Genomic DNA, 25,820 nt, shown 5'->3' on the forward strand with positions numbered 1-25,820 from the left:
CACACACACACACACACACACACACACACACACACACCACACACACACACACACACACACACACACACACACACACACACACACACACACACACACACACACACACACACACAGTATTTAGAGTATTATCATTTGAATGTATTGCAGTAAGATTAGCATAGTGCAGCTACAGTACTAACACTTAGTCATGACAAAAGTTTTCATATCCTCAACAGTATCACAATTTCTTTTTTTTAACTTTGCATTCACTAGTTTTGTTAAACATTTATTTAAACCTTCACCTTTTGAGTAAATTGTGTCAGATAAATGTACAGTCATTAACACAAAAGGATAATATTTCACACTAAAATGTAGGCGAAGAAAGTTATAAATTACCACAACTTTATCTGAAAATAATTATTTAATAAAAATACACTTTTCCCCTCACCTACAGCTTTGTGTACCTACACTAATCATACATCATATGACAATGACAAAAGCAAAACAAAGTGCAATACTGTTTAGGGAATATGGGTACCGCCATGGATATATTTTGACAGATAGTATCTGTAAGACAGATAAAAGAGTTATTTACATCAGAGGAACACGACTGAGATCTGTGACCGCTACAAGGCAGCTTTCCATGTTCACTCTTACATCATTATTCAGATTTTTTCTGTAATTCCACAACTTTTATTTAAAAATAATCTTCATGCTTTCTGAACAGAACAACAACCACAACCCACATTTCATCTAAAAAAATGAAGCGCTTTTGAAGATATAATCTTAAAGGAATCAAATGCTGACATCAAAACTACACACTTGATGCATTGATTAGATGATATCTTCAGCTCTATCTGCACAGGAATACTAATGCTTGAATGTAAAAGAGTAAGCTCCACAGTCTTGTTTACCAATAATCATATTTCACAAAATGGTATTATAATATGGTATATCTTGATGAAATGTTTCTCTTTAGCACGAAACAAAATTAGTCTTCTTTCTAATTATGGAAAATGTGTTATATGTAATATTTCAAATATTTACATAAACGCTATGTCAATTTATGCATGTTTTTCTGTGTGAATGGTTTTAGGAGTGTTGATTAATACAATATTCAATATTTCCTTTAGAAAATTAGCATAAAAGAGCTTTTTGCTGTGAAAAAACAAGTTAGTTCTCAGCAAGATTTGTTCTATATATCCGTCAAGGCAGACTCATTTCAAAGCTTAGAAATGCTTTGTAATATAACATCACAACATGACACTTCCTTTAACATGTTAGTGTATCATGTGGTGATTTGATATGTAGCTACAGTACAGTCTAAAGATAACCATCATCATGGAAGTATACTTTAAACACATAAACATAGACTTGCAGTGTGTCCTTGCAGTGGTTTTAAATACCTATACAGGCTGGTTGTTGGCCGCTCCAAATCCCTTCAGCCTGACAGGCTCTGGACGCGGAGCCCACCAGCAGGTAGGGCGTGTGGCAGTAGAACCGGACCTCCGCCCTGCATATCAAAACAACATTTTAATTACAAAAACCCCATAACATAACAAAACGTAGTGAGCAGCAATAGTAAAACTGGGTTTTAAAGTTTCTACTTTATCCTTTGACGTCCAAAGAACAGTTTAGGGTGTCATATCTTCGACTTTTCTGCTCCTTACCTAACTGCCTTGTTGTCTACAACTAGACCTTTGGCCTTTATCTTTTTCCTGTTTCTGCTCACAATCTAAAATCCACTTTGTCCTTGCAATGTTTCCGACTGACATCCAGACATGGGCGCTGAAAGAAATCTATTTTTGGAAACAACTTATTGAGTCAACATTTGACAACCACTGTGGAACAAACACCATTTCCTGAGATGGTTTCAGAAAGTAGAGTAAAGCCTCTATATTTTAAGAGATTGTGACACATTGAGACTTCAGCTGTTAACAGTATATTTATGCATCAGTTTTAGTTTACCACAAAACCACAACAAAGTTTGAGTGACAACATATCAGGTGGCATACGGTATTGGTCTATAAAAAAGCCATTTCCTTGTACAGTTAATTCAATCATGCACAGGTATTTAACTATACAAAATGCACATCATTGCTATGTCTACGCACTGACCTGTAAGAGAACATGTTCCCCTCTCTGAATCCACCTCCAGGAGAGCCAGGATCTCCACACAGGACAGCTTAAATAAAACGACAGATACAGTTAGGACCTGTTTTTAGTTCTAGTGCTAACATACTGAAAGAGGAACAATGATGTGTATCAGTTAGGGTACTGCGTAACACAATAAAGCTAACTCACGCAAGCACTGCGGTACGTCTCCTGTCCACGTCCCGTTCCCCTCACATGTTAACACAGCAGGAGTGGACAACTGGTAACCATGGAAACAACTGTAACTAACACTCGAGGCCCATGAGTAGTCAGTTCCTTCCACTTTCCCGTGGTGCACTTGAGCAGGAGGCCCACACTGGATTACTGAAACACACAAACAGGTATGTAAGGATATCATATACGTCTAGATACACAGCTCAAAGGACAACATGGTGTTACACTTCTGGCTGAAAAGCATTTACTGTCAAAATAGGTGGACGTAGTGACCCATCGGTTTGTGGACCAGGGCTTTAAAACCTTGAGTAAGTAATTTTTTTCAATGACATCTTATCTTCCTGGAAGCAAAAGTGACACGACAGGATGGAACCAAGTACAACAGAACACTGAAGAGGACCATTTTATCGACCAAAACGTTTACTGTTTGCTTGGATGAACTGAAAATAAACAGTGAGAGGGGTTAAGCTCTATGACAAACACAGAGATCACCCAAACCTAACAAAACTAATGCCCTAAATGCTTTATCTTTTTCACTAGCGTTGGAAAGGTGAAAAAGATTCTTTGGAATAGTTGTGTTGGATATTAGAGAACGCAGGTGGAAGACACTTGCACATAGGTTTCACTTTTCAGACCTGAAGGTTGCTACTTGCTCATTAGCTGCATGGGAATGTATTTACTCCTTATTGTGTGTGTGTGTGTGTGTGTGTGTGTGTGTGTGTGTGTGTGTGTGTGTGTGTGTGTGTGTGGATATGCTCCAACACTGTACAGTATCTACAGTGCTAGACTGTAGATAGAAGTACAAAACAGACAGTTCAACAAACACTTTGCAGGTAATGACAAATACTCCTTCAATGGGATAATTATTTGCTAATATTCACAATTGTACCTTCAGTTGAGACAAATAACTCATCACCAAATAAGCACTCAGACTGTCACAAAACAGCAGTTTATAAATGTCCCTGGTGGATATTCAGTCCTAAGATGTGAAGGATATGAACAGACAGTTGAAACAATTTCCCCTTTGAAGAAACGATGGATCACAGGCAAAAGACAAAATACCAAAAACAACTGTCACAGTAAGTTTAATAAGGGGTTTCTCTTAAGAACCCTAGATTGCACCAGGTCAAATGCAATAGATGACCTCGTCACCACATTTAGGTTGGTTAACCTAAAGAGACGCCATGGTCACGATATGGACTGAGACTTTTAGGGACTTGCATTGTCTATGGTGCATTCCTTCTTCCACACTTGTGATTGGGAGTTAACTTATCAATTGTTTTCCTCAAGTCTGCTCAATTAAATGCTGGCAATATTATAAGGCAACTTTTCCATCAACCTTAATCTTTTGAAAAGCTGTCATACACTAGGGATTTAAGCGAGAAATACATATTTATAATTGAGACTCACTACGTGGGCTTGCTATTTATGTAATGTTAATGATTTATACAAACTTAAAGCTACTTTGAAAATGTCATAACGTTGTACATAACCAATGTTTATATCAACTGGTCCAGCGAATCAAATAGATTAATATGAATTACCAAAGCATCTGTTGAACAGAGAATGGAATCTGTGATCATATGAAGACATACCGTTTATGCATAATGATGTTACACCAGCTGTGTGCACGTACGCAGTGGTGGATTAACGCTCAATCTGTTTCGGGCTGCAGCCTGGGGCCCTGCATGTGCATGGGCTGCATCTATCCAATCAGCTGTCCCAATAAGGTCAATAAAAAAACACCTTGACCAAGATCTATTCAAGTCTGTGTATGTTAATGCCCCCAAGAGTGTGTGCAAGCCAATTATTATTCCTAGCATGATTTTACACATGGCTCTAAATTATATTTTTTAAGGTAAAGCATAACGAGTATTAGAGGTGGGGCCACACACAGATAGTTGCTTAGGGGCCCCTGACCACCTTAAATCGGCCAATGCATGTGCGATTGCATGCACCTGTGTGCGTGTTGTACATGCAAATGTGTTGTTTTAGCAAAGAGATGGGTGCATATAACTTCATAACACCCTGATAAACATCCGAGTGTGTGTGTGCTTGTTTGAGTGTGCGTGCGCCTAACTCCCTAAGATAATGATAACCATCTGCTTGGTTTCAAACACCTAATAAAGTCAGTGTAATTCTCATCCAACCAGGAGACAGATGGTTTCATGCTTCCCTCACTCTGCTCCGATGATACACAGTACAGTGCAAACAAGCATGCAAACTGAGAGGCAGACCGACACAACTGCAAACAGATCCATACACGCTGTATATACAGTAGAGGCAGCCATCAGCACAGACTGACATTAATAGAGTATGGATCAAATGCAGTGATATGACCTTTAAAGCTTAAGCAGAAATATTAACATATTCACCCCAATATGGACATCTTCTGTTCCCTCAATGTTTGACTATATCTTATTTGGTTTTTCTCCCTCCCTCCCTATTTAGTGTTTTTCAGTCCCTTTTCTGCTTCTTCGTTGCATAATGACCAGTCTTTTGGATTCAGCAGTGCAATTAACAAAATTGTTTTGAACTACAAAAAATATATTTTGTTTGTAACATTGCAGTTTCTACGCAACTGCTGGAAGCTCCCAGCAAACTAATCAGTTGACTTATTCTGTTTTGTGCACGTCACCAGTGTCCCGCAGAAGCTCATATCTCCCCTCAGTCATCCTCCCAGACTCAAACATGTTTTTCTCCAATCTACTAAGTGTTAGTGTTAGTCAAACATCTTGACACCTGCACACAAAACACTGACAAATCCTGCATGCAGTTCATCACTTTCCGTCGTGTGACTCCAGGAAAAATGGCTGGTGGCTAGCCATTAGCTAATGGGGATCCCAATGAATAATTACATGTGTTTTCTAAAAACAAACCTGTAGTTAGGGATCGAACAGAACAGTCAAACAATATGTCTGCAGGTCTCTGACGCCCTAAGAACTGCAATCACAGGGCTCTTTGTTGTGAATGGACTGGGCTTGCTTCACATGGCTTTTACCCCGGCTGTCTTACACACCTACGTCACTGTGATCACTCACTCCTTCCCTTTTCCTCACCACTTCTTCTTTCCCACTCACGTCTCCACATTCTGTTCTTTCTTACACTTTGATCCCCTTACTTCCTCTGACTTCCCACTTGTTCTCAATGTCTTCCTCAAGCCCCTCTCCTCTCCTTTCTTACTCGTCTCCGTCTCAGCTCCAATCCTTTTTATATCCTCTTCCATTGCTCTCTTGGTCTACTCCCTCCCTTCGTCTCCCAGGTATATATCTTTCTTGGCTCCACTCAGCCAGGCAACACATTTGATGGACTTAATCCCTTTTCTCACTGTGTGTTTACAGCTTTGGGGCAGATATTGATTAGCTTCTCTTTGTTTCTCCCACCACTTGCTTCCTCTCTCACTCACTTCTCTGTCTATCTCTCCTTGTAGCTGCACTGATGGCTCATCACCTTCTCTCATTTCCTCTCTTAAACATCTCTTAAGCCACTTCACATTTTCTGTGTTTCTTAATCTCTGCATTACTCTATCTTTGTGGGTTTTTTGTATCTCCTCTATTTGTTGATGTTTGTTCCACTACACCTCTTCATTCCATCAATTCTCTCCTCTCTTGATACTTCCTTTTTTCCCCCTCTTGTTCTCATCCTCATTACTTCCCATCTCTCCTCCTGGCTCACTTGATTTATTCTGCCTGTCGAGCTACACCTTTATAGCTTGCAACTTCTTCATTCAATATGTTCCAGTGTGTGCTGGTGTGTCTGTGTAGGAGGAAGCTGCTGTTCCAAAATAGGATCAAATTAAGACTTATGGATTGTTTGAAGTAGGAGAAAACATAGGGGAGGAAAACAGGGGAGCTGAACAGAAACATGTGAGCATAAGAAGAACGTGAAGAGGAGGACAACAGATACAGAAAGAGAGAGGACTTGCATCAGTTGTATCTCCACACTGTTTCTTCCCTTTAGACCTGCAGCCTAAGTCTCATTTTCTATCACCTACAGTGTCTTTCACTTCTGCTGTTTACCCCTCTCTGCATCACTCTCTGGTTCCTCCTCTGTAGCCACTCTGCCGGCTTTCTACATGTTTTCATCTCAGTTCAAAGCTTCTGCAACTGCAAGAGCCAGCAGGAGATGTTCTGTTTGTGGGAAGAAACGGCAGGGAGGATCTCAGGAAACCAGCCCTGTTCCTGTTATTGAGCCTCATCGTCTGAACTGCTAATATGGGCTGTTGGAAAACTTGGATTCATTTGATTTGAAGGGTTTCAGGGAATAAACCCTAACTCACCACAGTTTTATTTTAGGCAGCAATGTAAATCTTCTCTTGGCCTCTTTCTAATGTGCTGTTGAAAGTCACAGTCTCTCATTCTACTCTAGTATGCCAGCTCCCATTCAAATTGTCCCTTGTTTTTGTGGAGCTTTATTTGCTACAGTTGCACTGCTCTGTAACAACAACTGCCATTGATTTACTTTATTGTTTTTAACTATTAGAACTTTGCCGTTACAATGAGATTTTTAAAAAGTGAATCAATGACGCATTAATATGACAATATACGAACAATGACTATCCAAATTATAATTTGTTGTTGGTATGAAATTCTTGCTCACGCTATACTTACGTTCTTAAGTACAATATAGTTTTGTTGTTATTGAAATAAATGTAATTACTCTTTAAAAATACATAAAATGCTTTGTTTTAAAAAAGAAATGTAATTGCAAAATGTCTCAGTACATAACTTTAAAAAACCAAATGTAAGGCAGTTGTTTGAAGTCTGTACAGTATATATAGCATTTGTGTTTAAAAAGTGCATTATTTATCATGATTATACATTGTGTACCCACCTTTTAGTTTTACTTATTAAAAAAATGCATTATAAAATAACAACATATAACATAATTTAATTAAATAATGGTGAACACTACTGAATACATACATAATGCGTTTATGTTAAAAACAAACAAAAACAAATGATGGCTAATATAAATCAAATACATTTGCCAGACAGTGTTTCCAGACATGCTACTGGACCTGTGGATCCATCCTAAACTCAAATCTGGCATTGTCCATCATTTCTTGGGAAGGAGTTATTTAGAGTGGAAGATGTTCTCACCTCTGCAGTTGGGTTTGGTCTGGTTCCAGGTTCCCTCCTTGCTGCAGCGCAGAACGCTGCGAGCAGGCGGCTCCATCAGGTGACCGGGGTTACAGCGATACGTCACTGTGTGGTTGAAACTAAAATCACTTCCTATATAGATGCCATTGGCTACTGGGCCAGGATCTCCACAACTGATCACTAAAGGAAGGGAGAGAAAAGTGACAGGACAAAACATAAATCAGGTTATGAGATGTAATCCTGCAGTCGTGCACAAGGGCTGTAACATTTTTGTACAACTAACCTTGATTTCACAACAGCCCAGAACAACATTGTTTTTACCCGCCTGCCCCTTAACTTCGATCTCCTACTCATCTGTCTTACATCCTGCCTTTAAAAAAAAAAAACGTACCAGCATGTTTTCATCCACCTCCCACCTTCTTTTCCCCAAGCTTCTGTCTGGCTCTGTCTAACTTTAGAAGCTGAAATCCCAGACACAATAATATTACAAATGTATAGGTCTGTACCTGCACAGCAGCGGGTTGCACAGTCCATGCAAAATGTATACTACCCTTGGATCCTTTACTAAAACACCACTATTGATGCACCAACACCAGAGGTGGAAGAAGTACTCACTTAAGTAATGGTCCTATACTCAAAATGTTACTTAAGTATAAAAAAAGATATCAAAAATCTTACAATTTTACATACTCAGATTCTTAAAAAGTGTTATGTTATGGTAGAATGTCATATCATTCAGTTTTGTCACAACAAATTCGGCAATATACTGTAGGGGCAATTTAGGCAGTTGGTTGTATATAACTGCATATTATCATATAAGTTAATACGTGTTTGTGATGTGAAAAGAAACTACACGTAAGATAAATGCAGTGCAATAGAGATTACAATATTTCCCTCTATAATTGAGACAAGTTAAAGTATAAACTAGCAGGAGTTTGAGCGCAAAATGGTACTTAAATACAGTACTTTAATAAATAAAAAAACTGTTGTTACATGTTATCGATAACCAATACTGATGCTAATTGACTGTATCATAGTAATAAACATCTTTTGTAATATTGACTGCACCGGCTGCTGTAACCACTGATAATAACAACACACATAGTAACAGTAGAAGCAATGATATTATATCTATCCTACCTGCGCAGTCTGGGGGTTGTCCTGTCCATGTCCCATTGGTTGTGCAGTGTCTGTTGATCAGACCTGATGTTTTGAAGCCGTCCCAGCATGCATAAGCTACCGAGCTGCCGAAGGTGACGCCATCATTTACGACTATTCTGCCGTGTGCTGGAGTGCCAGGGTTACCACAGGATACAGCTGAGAATTGAGGAAATATTAAACAGCGTGATGATATCAGTGTGAGCAATGCTGTCACTCAAGGATCAGCTGTAGGCTGCAATAATGAGCGTAGCACTGGAGTCAGCTGGAAATAACATAAAATATGTCTTTGAGGCAGTGAGGCTGATTAACAACTAAAGGGTGTTGGATTGATTCCCAGCTCTGAATGGCAGCTGCACAGTATTCCAGTTGTGTGCTAGAGGCTGGTAATACATCTACACACCCCCCAGGGAGTTCCTGGCATTTTTAAAAATAGTATGGGATGGTCCAGAAATGGTCTTTCATGTCGGTCAGAGGTAAAGTAATAATCTGTACCATGTTTCTATTGATTACATTGTTGAATGAGGATTCTTTATTGAAATTGACACTTACTGTAGAAAAAACAAATACCTATATTGATTGCTGGCCTAACAGCAGCCAATAGTCATGGTCCATCTACATCAGCAGATGGACCATGACTATTTGCAGAGACAATGATGGTTCCCTCATAGTTTTTGATATTATTTACAGTGAACAGTCTGTTGCAAGGACATTTGGTGAAAAATGAAATAATGTGGATATTTCAGTTATGCCGTTCAAATCAAAAAGAGCAACTTTAGGTCTTTGTAAAATAACTGTATTTGTGGGGGGTGACTCCTACTAAATAAAGTAGCTATTTATACATTTATGTACAATGATATTTTTTTGTGCCGAGTTGTTCCTTGGTTTGTATCTGTGCCAAATGCTGGGGTCTTAATCCACCCTTAGTTTTCTTTGTTTTTGAACCACTCCTGATTGAAAGACAAAACTGTCTTGAAGGACAGAAGACTGCACATGGCTATGGAGTCTCTTGTCCAAAATAGTGATTCATCGATCTTTAGTTTGCTGGCACAGCACATTAACAGCAGAGACAGGGATAAGCAAGTAAACCAAAGCACATTTCACTAATGAGATCATGACAACTGACAGCGGCTTAACAATCAAACACCTATTGACGGGATTCATTAGTTAGAGCCCTTAAAAGCTCTGTCCAAGTGGTGCACATAATGTACATCTACGGCAGTGTAATCAGTATCCATACTGTGAGTAAAGGTTTGTATACGTGTGTGTGTGTGTATGGATTTCTTTGTGTTTGTGTCTCAGTGATAGATGTTTCATCCTTTCTGAATCAGCCACTATTAGCTCAATGAAAAACAGCTGTAGGCAGACATAAATAATTAGGTACACAAACACAGACCCTGGCGCACACACAAAGAGAGATACACACCTCTAAGGTAAGGCCAGAGGGCTACATTTTTGCAATTTTAAAACTACAACAATAATTTAATCCACAGAAAAATAATAACTGTTTTTGATCAACTTCGAAGAGTCTGTTTTTACCCTCAAAAATGAATATTTCTTGCTCTTATTACATTGATATTAAATCAAAAAGCATATATTTGGGTTTTATACTGACATTACAAGACATTCAAGAATAGCATTTTCAGACATTTTATGGACTAAATGCTTAATCGAGAAAGAAAATCATAAGATTGATGACTATAAAACCATGAATTGTTGGTTCCCCTAAAAAGGTTTAAACTAAAGATGCCAAACATATTTGTCAATGTTAATTCAGTGACTGCTGATTTCTCTCATCTAAGTCAGTGCGGTCTTTATGCTTCACAGTACACACAGTACTTACTATATTTAGTAAACTGCTGGTGTTTAGGTCACCTACAGTAATGCAGAAGAGCACACTGACACATATGACTCACTCTTCCTCCCCCTACCCACTTAAATGACTGCCTGTTTATCTTTATCTAACTGAATCTAAAATCTGCATCAGAGTGCGATGAAGCTAAATTACAGCGGTGCTTTCCTCATCCATCCTAACATAGTTGGGGATGGGGAAGGTAACACAGGCAGCAGCTTAGTATTCTAGTGGCCCTACAGCACTATGGGGACCCACTTTGATTTCCCCCTAAACTCCCATGGGTTTAAAGAGTGTCTTTGAAAACTGCTGTTGTATAGGACGCACTTTATTATCACAGCGCTGTGGAAGATCCAGTTCAGTAAGGGAGGAGTGGCACCCTTCAATCCGTCGTATATGGGCCACACAGATTTAAACATGCGAACACTCGTTTTCTACAAACTGCTAGTGCTATAAACCTCCTACATATGTGGACCTTTCCTTTCGAAAGATAATTGCAAATTTGGTCAACCTATTAGATCACCATTTAATTTGAAAAGTGTGTGTAACATATATAAAAAATAGGGACAGAGGACAGATACAACTGTATATATTTATTCTACTATCTTTATGAATGTCATTCATCTGAATGCATGCATGTATAAGCAATGTGTAATCTTTGCTCACGATACATCGGGTACAATGTACGGCGGGCAGTGTATGTAACATACTTTAAGCTATGTTTGGTAATGGATTATTTACTTACTGTCACCAGCATGCCAAGTACCCTGATTCTCTAAGAAAATATGAAGCTGTTTAACCTAGCTCTGCGGATTTATTTCCCCATAAAATGCTGAATAATTAAGTCCATATGCCACAAGTACACAAAATATGCTCTGCTTAATTTTACAGCAATGTTTATTTGTATATAGCAATGTTTTATAGAATCTGGGTTGGGACCCAAAGGTAACGTCAAATAAGACAGGGATTAGTTGGTATCTAAGTATATGACGTTTTCTAAACAGGCATATCAAATGTTGCCAAATCAAGTCCCTTGGATGAAACAGGCAACAGTTTTTTAAATATTAAACATGACTAATGAAGGATGTATATAAATGGAATATCAGACTGAAACTCAATGCTTTAACATTAAATACTACAGAATCAAGTGCATTGATGTATTTAAAATAATTAAAATAAAGGTGATTTGTTTGATGCTAGGATAGTGAGTTGCAGTAAGGGTGTATAGAGACTTTCATTTTATATTTTTGCAGAGTCAATTTTGAATGTAGCCACATAATTCACATTGACACGCTTCCCCACCTTGGCAGACAGGCTGTGTGCCGCTCCAAGTCCCGTTGTGTAGGCAGGTCCTCTCGACTGAGCCAATCAGATTATATCCCGCCTCGCAGCTGAAACGCAGCAGGCTCTTGGTTTTAAATTCCTCGCCTCCTAGACGGGCGCCGTGGGGAGGCATCCCCGGGTCGCCACAGATTCCTGGACTTGCACCTATAGCAGCGAGAGACATTAAGTACATAAAGTTACACAGTCTTACATACTCGTGAAGTGACACATACACATATACATTAAATGCACATACCCACACATGGAAAACTTTGAAGAGCTGCACTTTGCATTTAGGCTATACTAAATTGTTCTAGCATTAAAAGCACTGAGCGTGTCACAATTTTAGCAGCTTAAATTCCACCGGTAGGGATTTGAGAGTTTAACAGGGTACAGCTCCAAATGCAGCGTCTTGCATCTCAATGAGGTCCTCAGCTGCAGAATGGATTCTGCCCTGCTGAGCATTCATTTTTGAGGTGAGCAGAGTAAGCTTATTGCATTTCAGCCATTGAGACAGTTGATGCTGAGTTTGGAAATGATCAGTTGTAGTATTTTCGTGTTGTGGGATCTGTGTAAGCCGACTGCAGAGCAGCACTTACAGCCTGGGAAGTAAACCAGGACTCATCGCCTCATTCCCCTGCCTGTTGTTACACATGCAGCTCAAGCCTGCTCACTTGCAGAAGAGTAGATTGCTCAGTTTACACTAGTTATACATGTTTGTTCTCTGTATTTTTAAATGAAGTGATAATAACGACATATACCACTTTCTGAAGATTACTAGCATAAGCAGAATGGGGATATCTGTCACAAACACCAGCAGGGAAATTACTGGAGTTAACGCTGTGGAAAATAGTTGAAATGATTTCTCCCTACAGTATGTCTTATGTAAGTGGGACAGAGACGATTTTGTGGAGCAATGTACAAAGAAGGGCAGCATGTTCATAGAGAGCCTAGTTTTCAGTGAGCTGTAAGCAATTATAATCAAAGATAAAAACAACTTGCTACAGTTTGTCAGTGAATGGTTGAATGGATTTTAAATGATAATGTTTCTTCTGGTATGTTATGTTATTAATATCTAGAATTAGGGAAAGTCTTGTCCTGTAACACATGCTCGTTCGGCCAACAGAGGCAGATCTAGGGAAATATGTATTGGGGTGGAAAGAGTGTGCCATAGAGTTGGAGTCATTCCTGTTTTCCCATCATTATGTTACCTAATGTCACCATAACAGATCAAATTATTGCGTTAAATAAATTGCCGCCGCATTGTTTACTTGTGTGGATTTTGTTAGGGACTCTCAAATATGAACACATTTGTTTGCAGAATGAGCAGTTTAGGGATGTTGGTGGCTGCAGGCAAAAGTGACAGTCGTAATTCTGCTGGATATTTAAGTTTAGTCAGGTTTAGTCCCTCCGAACATAACAAAGCACAAGTTACTAAACAAGACAAGCTTCAACAAAGCCAAATAACATTGTAGAAGACTGGGGTAGTAGGCATTTGTTATGCATTATTTATGCCTACCACCCCAGATTTGGACCACAGAGCCATTTTATTGTGAGGCCAACATGAAGAATGACCTTTGGCTAGAGTAGGTAGTAGCCTCGTTGACAGTCTACCGCTGTTATCATATAAATGCAGTACATCACACCCACTGATCTAACATCAAAGGCCAATCCAGTTGAAGAAGTGTGTGCTGAAATGTAATGTATATGGAAATCTGAGTCACACAGGGACATCTCTGTCAATCATATTTGACTTGTTTGTTCCTGTTAGTGCCTGCTATTGTTGCTGGAGAAACAACAATCTGAAAACATCTTTATACAGACTTGCCTGTGTGATATGCCTCGAGCTGGTTGCCCCAGATGGGATGAATCTATTTTCTGACAGTTGAAACTATTTTTTTAACTAAAACCATTTTTCTTTAAAGCAGCAAGTTTTAGTTGTTCTTTTGTAGTTTGTATATCTGTTGAGCTTAATCTGGCAATTAGTTTTCTTGATGGATATATATTTGTTTATTTTCTTCGAGCATTTACATTTTTTCACAAACTAAACTCTCCAATATCGATGCCGTTGATTTTGAAGGGTGTATTTGCTGGATTATCACTTTAGATTTAAAATCACAATCAAACATGTTTCCCATTTGATGACAGCCTGTAGGATCATGCATGACAAAGTAAAATACTTTTCTACGCTTTGCTTTTCCACCAGCTGAAAACTGTGCCTCCCGACCAGTGGACCAGTGTGCCTTTACCAGTGCAGTATGGCGGCGCTCCGCTCCACGTGGTGTCCTCCTGACAGTGACGAGAAGCGTTGCCCACCAGCACCCCTGCAGGCAGACAGGAGTACTGCAGCACTGAACCGTACGTCCAACTGTGAGTCCCAGATATTACCGCATTAGGGGGTACACCCGGGTCGCCACAGGAAATAGCTACAGAGACAGAGAGATTGAAAGAGAGTGTTGGAGTGTGTGTGCGAGACTGGGTCCAAGTATAGATTCCAGATACTACTGCATTAGGTGGTGCAGCTGTGTCTTAGCAGGAGACAGCCAGAGGGAGAGGGTGACAGCAAGGATGGGGTGGAAATAACACTGGGTCTGCGTTGTTTTTGTGTACGTGTGTGTGTGTGTGTGTGTGTGTGTGTTGGTGTCAAAGTACACACTCAGCAAAAAGCTACAAAAACTTCAACAACAATACAATCTCGCTTGTTTTTTACTGCATACATATTCATTAAGTGTGGAAAGAAACCCTTTTCTCTTACAATTACTTTTTTTGGGTATCTTTTCAGAGTAAAAACTATTTCATATGTAAAAAAATGGTTTACACTCGGTTGTTTGTCTACCCCTTTGTCTACAGTGGGAACATTTGACATGCAAAAAAGGTCCCCGGGTTGGAATCAAACCGAGGACGGTTATATTGAAACATTTGAAGAGGCATAAAAATGATGCACCTAATGGTTATGGCGCATAAACTTGTAAATATACACATCATTAAGCAGTACCCATACTCCTTTCCTTAACCGTACAGAAGAATATAGTCATGACACTTAAGCTTATCTTTATTGAGTTTAATTGAACTGCCTAAGAGAGAACCAATAACTTATGGGCTCAGAACAGTCTCATAATACACACATGCACACAGAAGGATTCACACTTGTATTTCCGGATCCATACTTGTGTTTTTCAATGCACACACACACATGTGTTCCGTTTCATATACATGTAAATAAAATCCAAATACAGAAAAAAGTTTTACATATGTATTTTTGATCCTCACATATTAGTTTTCCGTTTAAAACCGCTGCACCTGCAAACACAAACCGCTTTCTGTGCACGGATAGCTGTGCATTCGTGTGTGGGTTTTTTGAGACTCCCCTGACAGTCAGCCGATTCGTACTTGTCATTTTCTATAGCCAATCAGATGTCTCCTCAATTCTAAGCCAATCACATGAGCGCGCCCCCACGAGGGTAGATTTCTTGCGTTCATGACGTAGCGCTTCATATACGCATTTTGCATTCTGAGCCCATAATAACTTATCTCAAACTAAATTCACTTTAGCCAACAAAATCATTCCAGTGTCAAAGCAACGAACATCAGTGCGGTAATCTGCTATTTCGTTTTCCTTCAATTTGGGGAAAATCGACATTTACAGAGCACATCTTACTTGGGGAAACAGATATGAAACTGTTCTTGATTTTCTATTTCTGCCAACCGACTGGTCCTGCGATATCTCCCCTTACCCCCAAATTGTATTACTCTATCCTCTCCTTGTCTCTTAGTCATCAGCCCTCATCCCCCAAATTTCCGATAAGACGTTGTTTCTCAAATGTAATGCTCGATGCACAGACACCCCTCCAGTGTCTGCTGCTCTCTCCCTCTGTCTGCTTCCTCGTCCCTATCTCTCTGTTACTGTGTCCTCACTGCTGTTCTCCTCCCTGTGCTTCTCTCTCCATCTCTGAATCAGCATCCTCTCTCCATCACTCTCTAGTTTAATCTCTATGTTTCCATCGGCCATTGTAGCTCCCTCACAAGAATGCCTATTGCCCGAAGAGACACATGCTTACCTTTTTTCCTTCTCTTCACACAGAACAACACACACACACACTCACACAGATGCTCAAACCTTTAAGCTTCTTTCTTTCATACTCTTGCCCTCTTTTTATGATTACTTCCCTCCCATTTTCTCCCTTGAACCCTGTCTTATTCTCTCAATTTTTCATTCGCTCCTCATCCTCCTCCCAGTAGCTCTCCAAGCCATTTCACTTTCACAAATGGCTTTCTCTGACAAATATAAAGACAAAATTAATAGAAAAACACCTGCCTATGTCTACCTGTGTTCAGCATGCCAAACTTTTGCAGACATTGTCTTTTGCAGGGTTCCAAAAAGTTGTAACCTGTTTTTCAATAGTAGAAACCATTTCATTAAAAGGACTATGAATGCCCCATTTGTCTCCTAAACTTGCATTGACATAGTTTATATCAATTCAAGAAAAGATCATTATTCCATCCATACCTAGGCAGCGAGGGATTGGTCGGTCCCACCGTCCTTCGTGCTGGCATGTGAGGATGGCGGAGCCCAGGAGGTAGAAGCCTCGTTTACAGTGGATCGCCACGGATACACCGTAGCTGAAGACTTCTGGGTAACGTAGGCTCGACTGGCGCACACCATTCTCCACGTGGCCGGGGTCGGAACAGTTGACCACTGCAGAAGAGCAACACTGTTAAAACCTAATCAAACTATTTATTTAAGTAGACTTTCTTCATATTGATGGTTAGAGATTGTACTAAGAAAAATCTAATACAACAGTAATGTAAAGAGAGGAGAAGAGAAGGTCTAACACCTAAGATATATATTTTTAATGAAATAAATATGTTTATAACATTAGGGCGTAGATAACATTGTCTGTGGCTGAAATGACTACTCTCTGTATAATAGGCAGTCTACAATTTAGTTTAAAGTGACCATTAGATTAACAATATGGACACACCGTAATCATCATTACTTTACGTCATTCTTGACAGTTAATGACTGTTCATCCCGAAAGTGCAACAATGTCCATAATGGGGTTGTTAGCGGAAAGTAGTGCATGGCTGCTATATTTTTGGGCCATTGTGAATCATTTTTGAAGACACTGAAGTGCATAAATGTCACACACACATGTCCTTAAATGGATCTACAGTAAATATATTGCACCTTACATTGGATTTGGAGGGTTTTGGGGTTCAACTAAATCAAATGACTGTGAATAGTTTGGAGCTTAATCTTTGAAAAGCAGCCATTAGAAAACAGGACACAATTGGGTACTTTTCGGGTACTAAACCCCGGATCACAGGGTTACAAATTTAGATTATCTATGTTACTCTGGTCTTTTCTAAAAACTGCTATTTTGTTGTGTCCCACTCTCTTTCCTGGAGCTCTTTGTTCTACTCTCTCCTCTGGTCCCTTCTACTCTCTCTGAGTGGAGGCCAGTCCAATAAGAGTGAGGTTTTATTTTTCACATGTCACAGGGGAGACTGACATTCACTCAAATTCAAGTCCATGGGGGGACATGGATAAGGGTGTGTGTGTGTGTCTGGCACCCCAAGGGAACAAAGAAAGTTTCACTCTTATAATTGACAGCTGCTGCTGGGAGGGAGAGAGAGCAGGAGAGAGGGATAGGACAGAACAATTGAGGGAGAGGGAGAAAGCAAGCAGGCGAACATGAATCTCCTCATAGAAAACCCATGTGAACGACGATGTTGAATCGATCTGCTCTCATGGCTCTGTGTGTGTGTGTGTTTTAGTCTATCATAACCGTTACACTACCGGAGGTTTTCAGAGGCTTGTAGTGTAACGACCATGCATGGTTAACAGAGTAGAACGTGTCTCTGGACATGAACCCAGCTGTTTTTGTGCACATGTATGAATGTGTTAGTCAATTCAGAGACACACCACACAGATTGTGGCTGAATACAGCACAATGTTAAGTGTGTTTATATGCTACAATTATTCAGTTCTCAATTTTACAGTCAGCTGGCAGAAGATTTGGCCAAAAATGTTCCAGTTGACATACTGGAGCTAGAAGCAAATCAGGGCAAAAACAAATACTGAATCCATGCTGACCATTTAAATGCATGGGTTTCTGATTTTATGATAATATTTTACTTTTCAACTGAGAGGATCCAAGGTGTTGGAATTGTCAGTAAAGTATGTTATCTAAATCAAGATAAAAAAGCTAAATCATTTATTTCAGTACTAAACATATACCATAAGTTAAACTGAACATAAAACACTACATGTTGTCTGTGCAGTGTGCACTATAATTTAAAGAGCTTATTCCACTCGAGCATTTGCTCGGATGTACGTCAGTGTGTAACTTTGGTAATAACTGTGTTTGTGACCTTTGCAGACAGGTAGGGGGCTGCTCCACTGGCCGTTGAGTCTGCACTGAGCACGTGCATTTCCACTCAGGACGTAACCTCTGTAGCAGGTGAAGTTTACAACATCATTGAGGTTGAACTCGCTGCCATTGGTTCGCCCGTTGCCTGGGTTGCCGGGGTGACCACAAGTGATGGCTGAGGGAGCAGAGAAGTATGATGAGAAATTTGAGGTGTGGAAAAAGTATTATTTGCAGCATTGTGTTATATTCCATATTTTTTGGAACACAAAGATGCTGCAGAGGCTTTCATTCAAGGAACCATTTAAACCCCTGAAAGGCTTTCAAAGAAGATGTGGTTTATTTTGAGACTAGTGTGTGTAATGGATTTACTTTATATAAAAAAAGCATTTTAGCTCTTCACATTAACTGAAAGAGCAATGACTCATCATACAATACAGATGAACTACAATGGTTTTTGAATCACAAAGAACTTACGGACGCAGACGGGAGTTGTTCCAGACCACCGATGGTCTTGCTGACAGATCCTGACCGATGTGCCGATAAGACGATATCCCAACATGCACTGGTACACCACAGTGTCACGGAAACTAGAGCCTTCTCCACTAATGTGTCCATTGACTATAGGATCTGGAGAGTCACAGTGACCAGCTGCAGGAGAAGAAATTATAGGGATTAATGCAGTATAATGAGAAACAACTTTAGGTCACTTTCCTTATCCGTGACTTTAAATCATCAGTGCTGGATCAATGTTCCCATAGTTACGACCTTAAGACGCCCATTTCAACTACTTATTGCAACAGTTAGTCCGTCAAACAATGTATATGAGCTGTCTTTACTTAAAGTAGACATCAATCCCCTCTATGACGGGTGATTGACATCCTCAGTGCATTTATGAAATCAATGTGAGAAGGCAGCACTGCTCTGTGACTGCCCTAAAGGCATTTTCAAATTGGCAAATTAACACAATTTAACTGCGTTCTCCTAAGAGGCCTTGAAGTGCCACATCCTTTTATGATTTCTGAAAAACTTTGGAACATTGGCCTAGGTGTGGGAATCATTGAATTCTGCTCAGTACCATTTCATCTACAGTATTAGGAGATCAATCACTCGTATTTCGCTTCATGTTTTTGTGCTGCATGAAGTCAGGACTGTGTCCCAGTACTTTTTCATGTATTTAGCTTTTAATAGTCTTTTTTATTTCCCAATTGCTTTGCACATACGACATTTCTCAGACTTTAATTAATGCTGTGAAAACATCTATACGATTCAATATTTTGCGAAGCTCTTTGGAGACTACTGTTGATGTAATGCAAATGTTTCTACTAATTTTTCAAAGACAACACGTATAAGGAAAATCATTATCCAAGATGTCTGATTTGATCAAACCAATACTATATACAGTAGACGTGTCATTATTTTAAGGGTTCTTCTGAAGCAAATAGTGATTTGTTTTGTCATTAATATGTGTGCCTCCTGAATACAAAGATGAATGTGTAAAAAAGGCTGCATGTTACTCACTGCAAGTCATGGCTTTTCCAAATTGTGAGCAGCAGGTGTTTTTTCCCAACATTTTTCTTCAATCAATTACAACAGCTTTTAATTAAATAACATTTGTGATTGTATTATGTCAGCATGAGACCTGCAGAAAGCAGCAATACACAGCCTGTGGTAAAAACATTTGCATCTGGCCACTTAAACCCATATTTGTAGAGGTGATTAACTTTGAACTCTTCTTTCATCAACTTCTTTCATCAACTCAAGGTATATTTTGCTGCCCTGCTAGCATCAGAATCTCAGATTTTAATGTGACGGTGGTTTGATTTATACGTTCAACACATAAACTGTGCATCCCGCATGAGACTTATTATTCAGGCGTAACCTCGAGGCTGAATCCTGAACCAGAGTGTGTATGTTAAATCAGGATTAATCATCTCTGGTCAGTGCATTCTGAAGGTCTATATCAAGCCCTTAATGTATTAAGTAATAAAATGCCTCAGTACTAGATCATTTGAGTTACTGAGGCATGTGTCTTCCTTTCTGCTGGTCTCATTTCCATAGCCCTTACCTAGACACCTGTAGCAATCCCATAAATTAATAAAGCTTACCTGTAACATTGGTATGTTCATGCATTTCCATTAGAGCCTAAGGTTTTACAAATGTCCTTGACACAGGTTATGGCAGAAAAATATACATGAAATGCCTTTTTCTTTTTCGCACAAATGGGCCTTTAAATTGGAATATCATGTTTTGCTCTTGCATGCTATATTGAATACTGTAATATTGATAATACAGCCAGTGTGACTGTTGATACCATACCCTAACCTGATTCTGTACAGAAATGTTAACAATATAAAAAGATTTACTTTCTTTTTCGAAGTGATTGTAATTTTCTCAGCTAAAGGGGTTTTGGACAGACACAACACGATTTACATGCTATCACATTTAATGGACCTTACCTAGACACCTGGTCTCTGCTCCGCTCCACAGCCCGTTAGCACCGCACTCCCTGACATGTGACCCCACCAGCGTGTAACCATGGTTACACATAAAGATTGCAGTTGCTCCAAATGTAGTCAGCGTCCCCAGTTTGGTCCCAAAGGGTGGAGTGGGAAGCTCTCCACAAGAGATGACTAAACAATGGAATAAATATGATAGGATCACATAGTTACAAAAAGACAATGGATATGATATATAACATCACATTAAGCAGCAACGGGTACGGTTTTATTATCTTTAATTTCAAAAATCTGTAAGTAAGATGACACTATAAACCATCCTGGATTAGAACAGTGTCAATTGAGTTTTGGGAACAATACCAGGCTGAATTAGATTTAGGTCAGAAGATTTAAGACCTTTTCTTCCTTAATGTGAGTGACACTGTTTCCAAACCACTGGCCAACTTAAAGTAAAGACACTTCTGTTACATTGCCAAATCCCTCAGAGCTGCAGCAGTGGTAGGTAGGCCAACTAGAACAATTAAGAAATATATTTAAAATGTAGCAAAAATACATTTAACAAAAACATTGGTCTAATGTAAGATGGGTTTCAATTTGTAATCATGTTTTAAACTTTTCAAGTGTACCCATTTCACCCTTTCATTGGCACGTAATATATTATGCAATGCTAAGAAATTCTGGTGCCTATTGGAAAGTTTTCAAAGTCACAATGCGCTAACACCCCTTCCCTTTATGAAAGAAGCAGCAAAGGCACATTTCATAGTAACACTCAATTTGAAAAGCCAATTTTCCACTATTGCCGAGAAATAGCATTCTGATTAAAATAGTTATCACAGTCCCAAGACAATGTGCAGTAAAGATGCCCCCTGGTAAGACACAGACAGAGAGTAACTCTGTCCTGCCATCAATCCGAGACCAGCGGCGGCCATTTTAATACATTTCCATGCTTTTGCTCAAACACGGGTTTTTCAGGCACAAACAGAGATGGGGACTCGAGTTTGTGACTCGGACTCGAGTCGCACTTAAGTCGCACACACAGAGACTTCAGACTTGACTTGGACTCCTGCTCAAAAGACTTCGGACTCGACTTGGACTCGTGTTTTGGGACTCGTGAACAATCATTGTGTTTTCTATTTTTGGCGTATTAAAGGTGGGGTAGGTACGTTTGAGAAACCGGCTCGAGATCGCTAGAATTTGAAAATACACAACCGGAGAAAATCTGCCACTTCCTCACAGAGCCCCTCCTCCAACACACACGAACGAGCACATGACCAATGAGGGCACGAGATAAGTTTGTGCCCCGATGGAGGCTGACAGGCAGGTAGGCCATCCAGTTACTTTAGCCGGGCCGGCTATCGGGATGTTAAGAGCATTCCATGGAATATAACAAAAAGTGTATCTCGAGCCGGTTTCTCAAACTTACCTACCCCACCTTTAACATTAACATCATGGTAACACCATGGCGACCGGCGGGACACCTGCAGCTGTACCGCTTGTAATTAGGTTCAACTATAAAAACTTCGAACAAAACGCCGGCGGCACCAACAAAAGGAGCGCACACTGCAAAGTCTGCAATATTAAAATCAAGGATGCTGGTGCAACAACGTCAAATGTCATCAGGCACTTGAAAACTCACCCGGAGAGGTCAGTCACATTAACGCATATGGACGGTTAGCAAACATGTTTAGCTCAGCATCAGCTATGTAATGTTAACTTAGTTTGCTACTAGCTTTGTAACTGAATATTTGAAAAGATGAGTGAATGTTTGCTTGTCACACTTGTTTGCGTTGAGTGGCGTTGACATCCAACTCTTGACATGACATAAACAAGGTCGGTAACGTTAATCATTACGTTCCGCTGCCACCATCTACTGGCTAACGTTAAACGTAGAAAAATACATAGTTACATACATAAATACATCTGTCGGTTTATAGGCAGGTTACAGGTTTATTGTTGACCACGTAACGTTAATGTTACAGGTGTATCAGGTTACCATTACACTGGGTTTGAGTGAGAGGATAGAGGAATATGTTTATTTATAGTAGACTTCAAAGATGTCATTAGAGACCCAGTGTAATTAAACAATACGGTTGCAGAGGTCACATTTTAACATTTTTGTCCACTGGCCAAATGGCTAGCCCAGAGCCGTATAATAGATTTAGATTTATAATAGATAATCTATTATACGGCTCTGGGCTAGCCTAGTGAATGTTGAAATGTTACCAGCCACTCAATAGATTGCCATTGTTATTTGTGGCTGGTGCGTGCAACATACAGTACCAGCCACTTGCATGATTTACCAGCATTTGGCTGGTAAATGGTGTTAATGGTAGATATCTCTTTTGGAACAGGTCATGTTTTAATATCACCAGTTCAGTATATTTCAGATAATATTGCAGCAATAGTTTTTTTAGTTGCAAATGGCACAGAACAAATGTTTACTTTTAAGTACTTTTAACACAGTTTCCCTGCGGGGGATTAATAAAGTATTTGTGATACTGATTTCTGATTCTGAAGTGTTTTGCTTATAAGTTGTTTGCATTTAGCTAAAGTGTGATGTTTTTCCTCATATTGCATTGCAATAGCCTGTTTAAAGTGATCATATAACAAACAACTAATCAGTACTGATACTGTATGCTAATAGATATAGGAGTGATAATAATACAGTCAATGCTTTGAATGTCTTAGATATAGCTGTGCAGTATTCTTAACAGACTGGATAGCAGCAGACAATAGAAGGCTTATTACAACCAGAAGAGACATGAGACTTTTATTTTTTAGAGACTTGAGACTTGACTTGGACTCGTGACCAAAGACTTGAGACTTGATCAAGTCTCACCCCACAAAGACTTGAGACTTGACTTGGACTTGCAAAAAAAGACTTGTGAACATCTCTGGGCACAAAGAATCATAAATCCCTTTGTCTCTTTTCCTTTACATTTTGCTTTTACAAAGGTGGGCAAGCTGTATTGATGACTCGTTCAAAACAGACTCTGGAAGCAACTGCATTGTGGTTTTATTGTTTTGATAGCGAATGTGATGCCCGCTCATGCAGGTGTGTCTATATGTGTCTACAGCAGTGTTTCTCAAACTTTTTCATACCAAGGACCACTTAACCAATAAAAAAACACTCGCGGACCACCTAACTCCACAAATATACAAAATCACATCGTTTTTCTAGAACACATTACAAATCGCCTGAAAATGGTACAAACAAGTGGCAACATGTGTGAAGGTGAAGGATGAAGGTGTTGCGCTGGGCTATATCATGCAATCGAAACTTAAGCTCGCTCCATTGCGGAGATATTCCCGCGAGAGTGCGGAAAACTTACATTTATTTATTTATTTCAAATGTGAAATGTTACCAATATACTCACGGACCACCAGTGGTCCGCGGACCATATTTTGAGAAGCACTGGTCTACAGTATATATGGTTTGTGTGTGTGTGTGTGTGAGAGAGATGAGGTTCCTCTTTTTCATCACTCTGTTCATGTGCCTTTTCTTCTCCATCTATGAAAGGGTGTTTACTTTAATAACTTACGAAACATAAATAGTAAAAAATGATCTGTGCACTATATAGTACCAATGACGTTGAAGCACTTCATATATGTGGTTATATGTGTGTATCAACCCAGTTTAAAGGGTATCTCTTATAATACAGTTCTAGGCTCGAAGTCTGAGTTATTTGTCATCGAGTTGCCATGGGAGGTGAACAGGCGCACAAAACTAATATCATAGTGAAGTTTTATTATCTTGTTCAGAGGGGACGGGGTTACAGCAGGGTTACAGCAGCATGACAGCAGCATTTGAGATTTCATTTGCACAGGATAGTCACGATGTTGTTTGTGTTTTTTTTAAATACTTACTCTTGCATGTAGCTAGGTCGTCTGACCCCTCCCAGGTCCCATTGGCAAGGCAGCGAAGAGTCCGATGACCCACTCCCAAATAGTACCCTGTGGAGCACTCCAGCATCACCATAGACCCAAACTCTGCCGACCTACCAGAGAGCAGGCGGGAGGTCATGTGATCTGACAAGGTGCCCTCTGTGCTGGGGCAGTGGACCGCTGGAAAATAAAATGTAGTCAAATTACTATTACATAAAACATTCAATTCGGTTTTCAGGCTTCATTTATGTCCTCAACTACAAGCTACTGTATCGACTCCCATTTGATTGAATGTTTTCCAAAACTTTAAGCTAGTGGGGTCATGTATTTAAGAAACAGGGTGTTACAGTATGTGAAATACTCTTAGCATCTCTCAACAAAATAATTAAAAAAGAAAATCTGACGATCCTTGTCCTGCCTTTTGCATTTTCTGAATGAAATGTGGAATTATACTATTGACCTTGGGAACAGCAGTTTATTTCCTCAAAATCCACTAACAAGCTTTTAACAGAGCTTTGAACTGCATCTCATCAGCTGTCATATCATGGAGAAAGTGTTACACCATGAAAAGTGAGCAAACTTCACTCTCACCTCTTTCACAGAGGAAGACTACAAAATGTGGTGAAAAGCTCAGAAATGATAACCATAAGTGTCCTAAATGACCTTGAGTTAAGAATATGTTTTCTTCTTATCATCTCATAGTCTTGACTGCCCATAAAACTTACGTAGGCATCTGGGGGCTGAGGCAGTATTACTCCAGCTGCCATCCTCCAAACACTCTGCAGTCATTTGAGCACCTGGGTCAAGGTGGAAACCATGGTTACACTGGTAGGTGACCTGGCTACCAACGGTGTACTGGTTGGCTTGGAAGCTTCCGTTGCCGGGTGACTGAGGAATTCCGCATGAGACAGCTGCCGTAAAGAGATACGTGTTGAAATGGTATCGTTCACAAGCTGCTGTCATCTCTTTTGAAGCAATCGTTTAAAATATTACCTTGACAAAACGGTGTTGGTACGTCCCACTGGTAAAGCCCATTGGGGTGAAGCCTGCAGGTGGCATTGCTTGAGCCTATCATGCGGTAACCACGGTTACAATAAAACTGAAGTCTGCTCCCTGGACGGAGTTTGGTTCGGTTGACCACGCCACCGTTCACTGGAGGATCATTGATGCTACAGTAGGCAGCTGGAGATACAGAGGAAGAAAAGTTGGAAAAACAACATTTGTTCTGTGTCCACACTTCACAGGAAACTAACCAGTCTTATCTAACTCATTTTCTATGGAGATAATAATGAGCAGGAGAGAAAACAGAAGGTTAGCTCCGTGCGGGTGTATTTAAAATAAGAAAAGGTGTGCCTGGAAACAA

General features: G+C 39.8%; 1 protein-coding gene across 1 annotated transcript in view; it reads right to left on the reverse strand.

The window, feature by feature from the left end:
* Positions 1 to 25,820, reverse strand: part of LOC117536456 (CUB and sushi domain-containing protein 1-like) — a gene marked incomplete at its 5' end in the record, with an annotated part of 113,181 nt that overhangs the window by 18,572 nt on the left and 68,789 nt on the right. Inside the window, 14 exon segments of the mRNA XM_034201329.1 lie at positions 1,386 to 1,492; positions 2,098 to 2,164; positions 2,284 to 2,457; positions 7,410 to 7,589; positions 8,550 to 8,726; positions 11,722 to 11,907; positions 13,992 to 14,168; positions 16,250 to 16,438; positions 18,118 to 18,291; positions 18,591 to 18,764; positions 20,573 to 20,746; positions 24,440 to 24,637; positions 25,183 to 25,368; positions 25,451 to 25,639. Of these exon segments, the coding sequence (XP_034057220.1) occupies positions 1,386 to 1,492; positions 2,098 to 2,164; positions 2,284 to 2,457; positions 7,410 to 7,589; positions 8,550 to 8,726; positions 11,722 to 11,907; positions 13,992 to 14,168; positions 16,250 to 16,438; positions 18,118 to 18,291; positions 18,591 to 18,764; positions 20,573 to 20,746; positions 24,440 to 24,637; positions 25,183 to 25,368; positions 25,451 to 25,639 (2,352 nt within the window).

This window comes from Gymnodraco acuticeps, unplaced genomic scaffold (assembly GCF_902827175.1).
Source record: "Gymnodraco acuticeps unplaced genomic scaffold, fGymAcu1.1, whole genome shotgun sequence".
NCBI classification, from domain to species: domain Eukaryota; kingdom Metazoa; phylum Chordata; class Actinopteri; order Perciformes; family Bathydraconidae; genus Gymnodraco; species Gymnodraco acuticeps.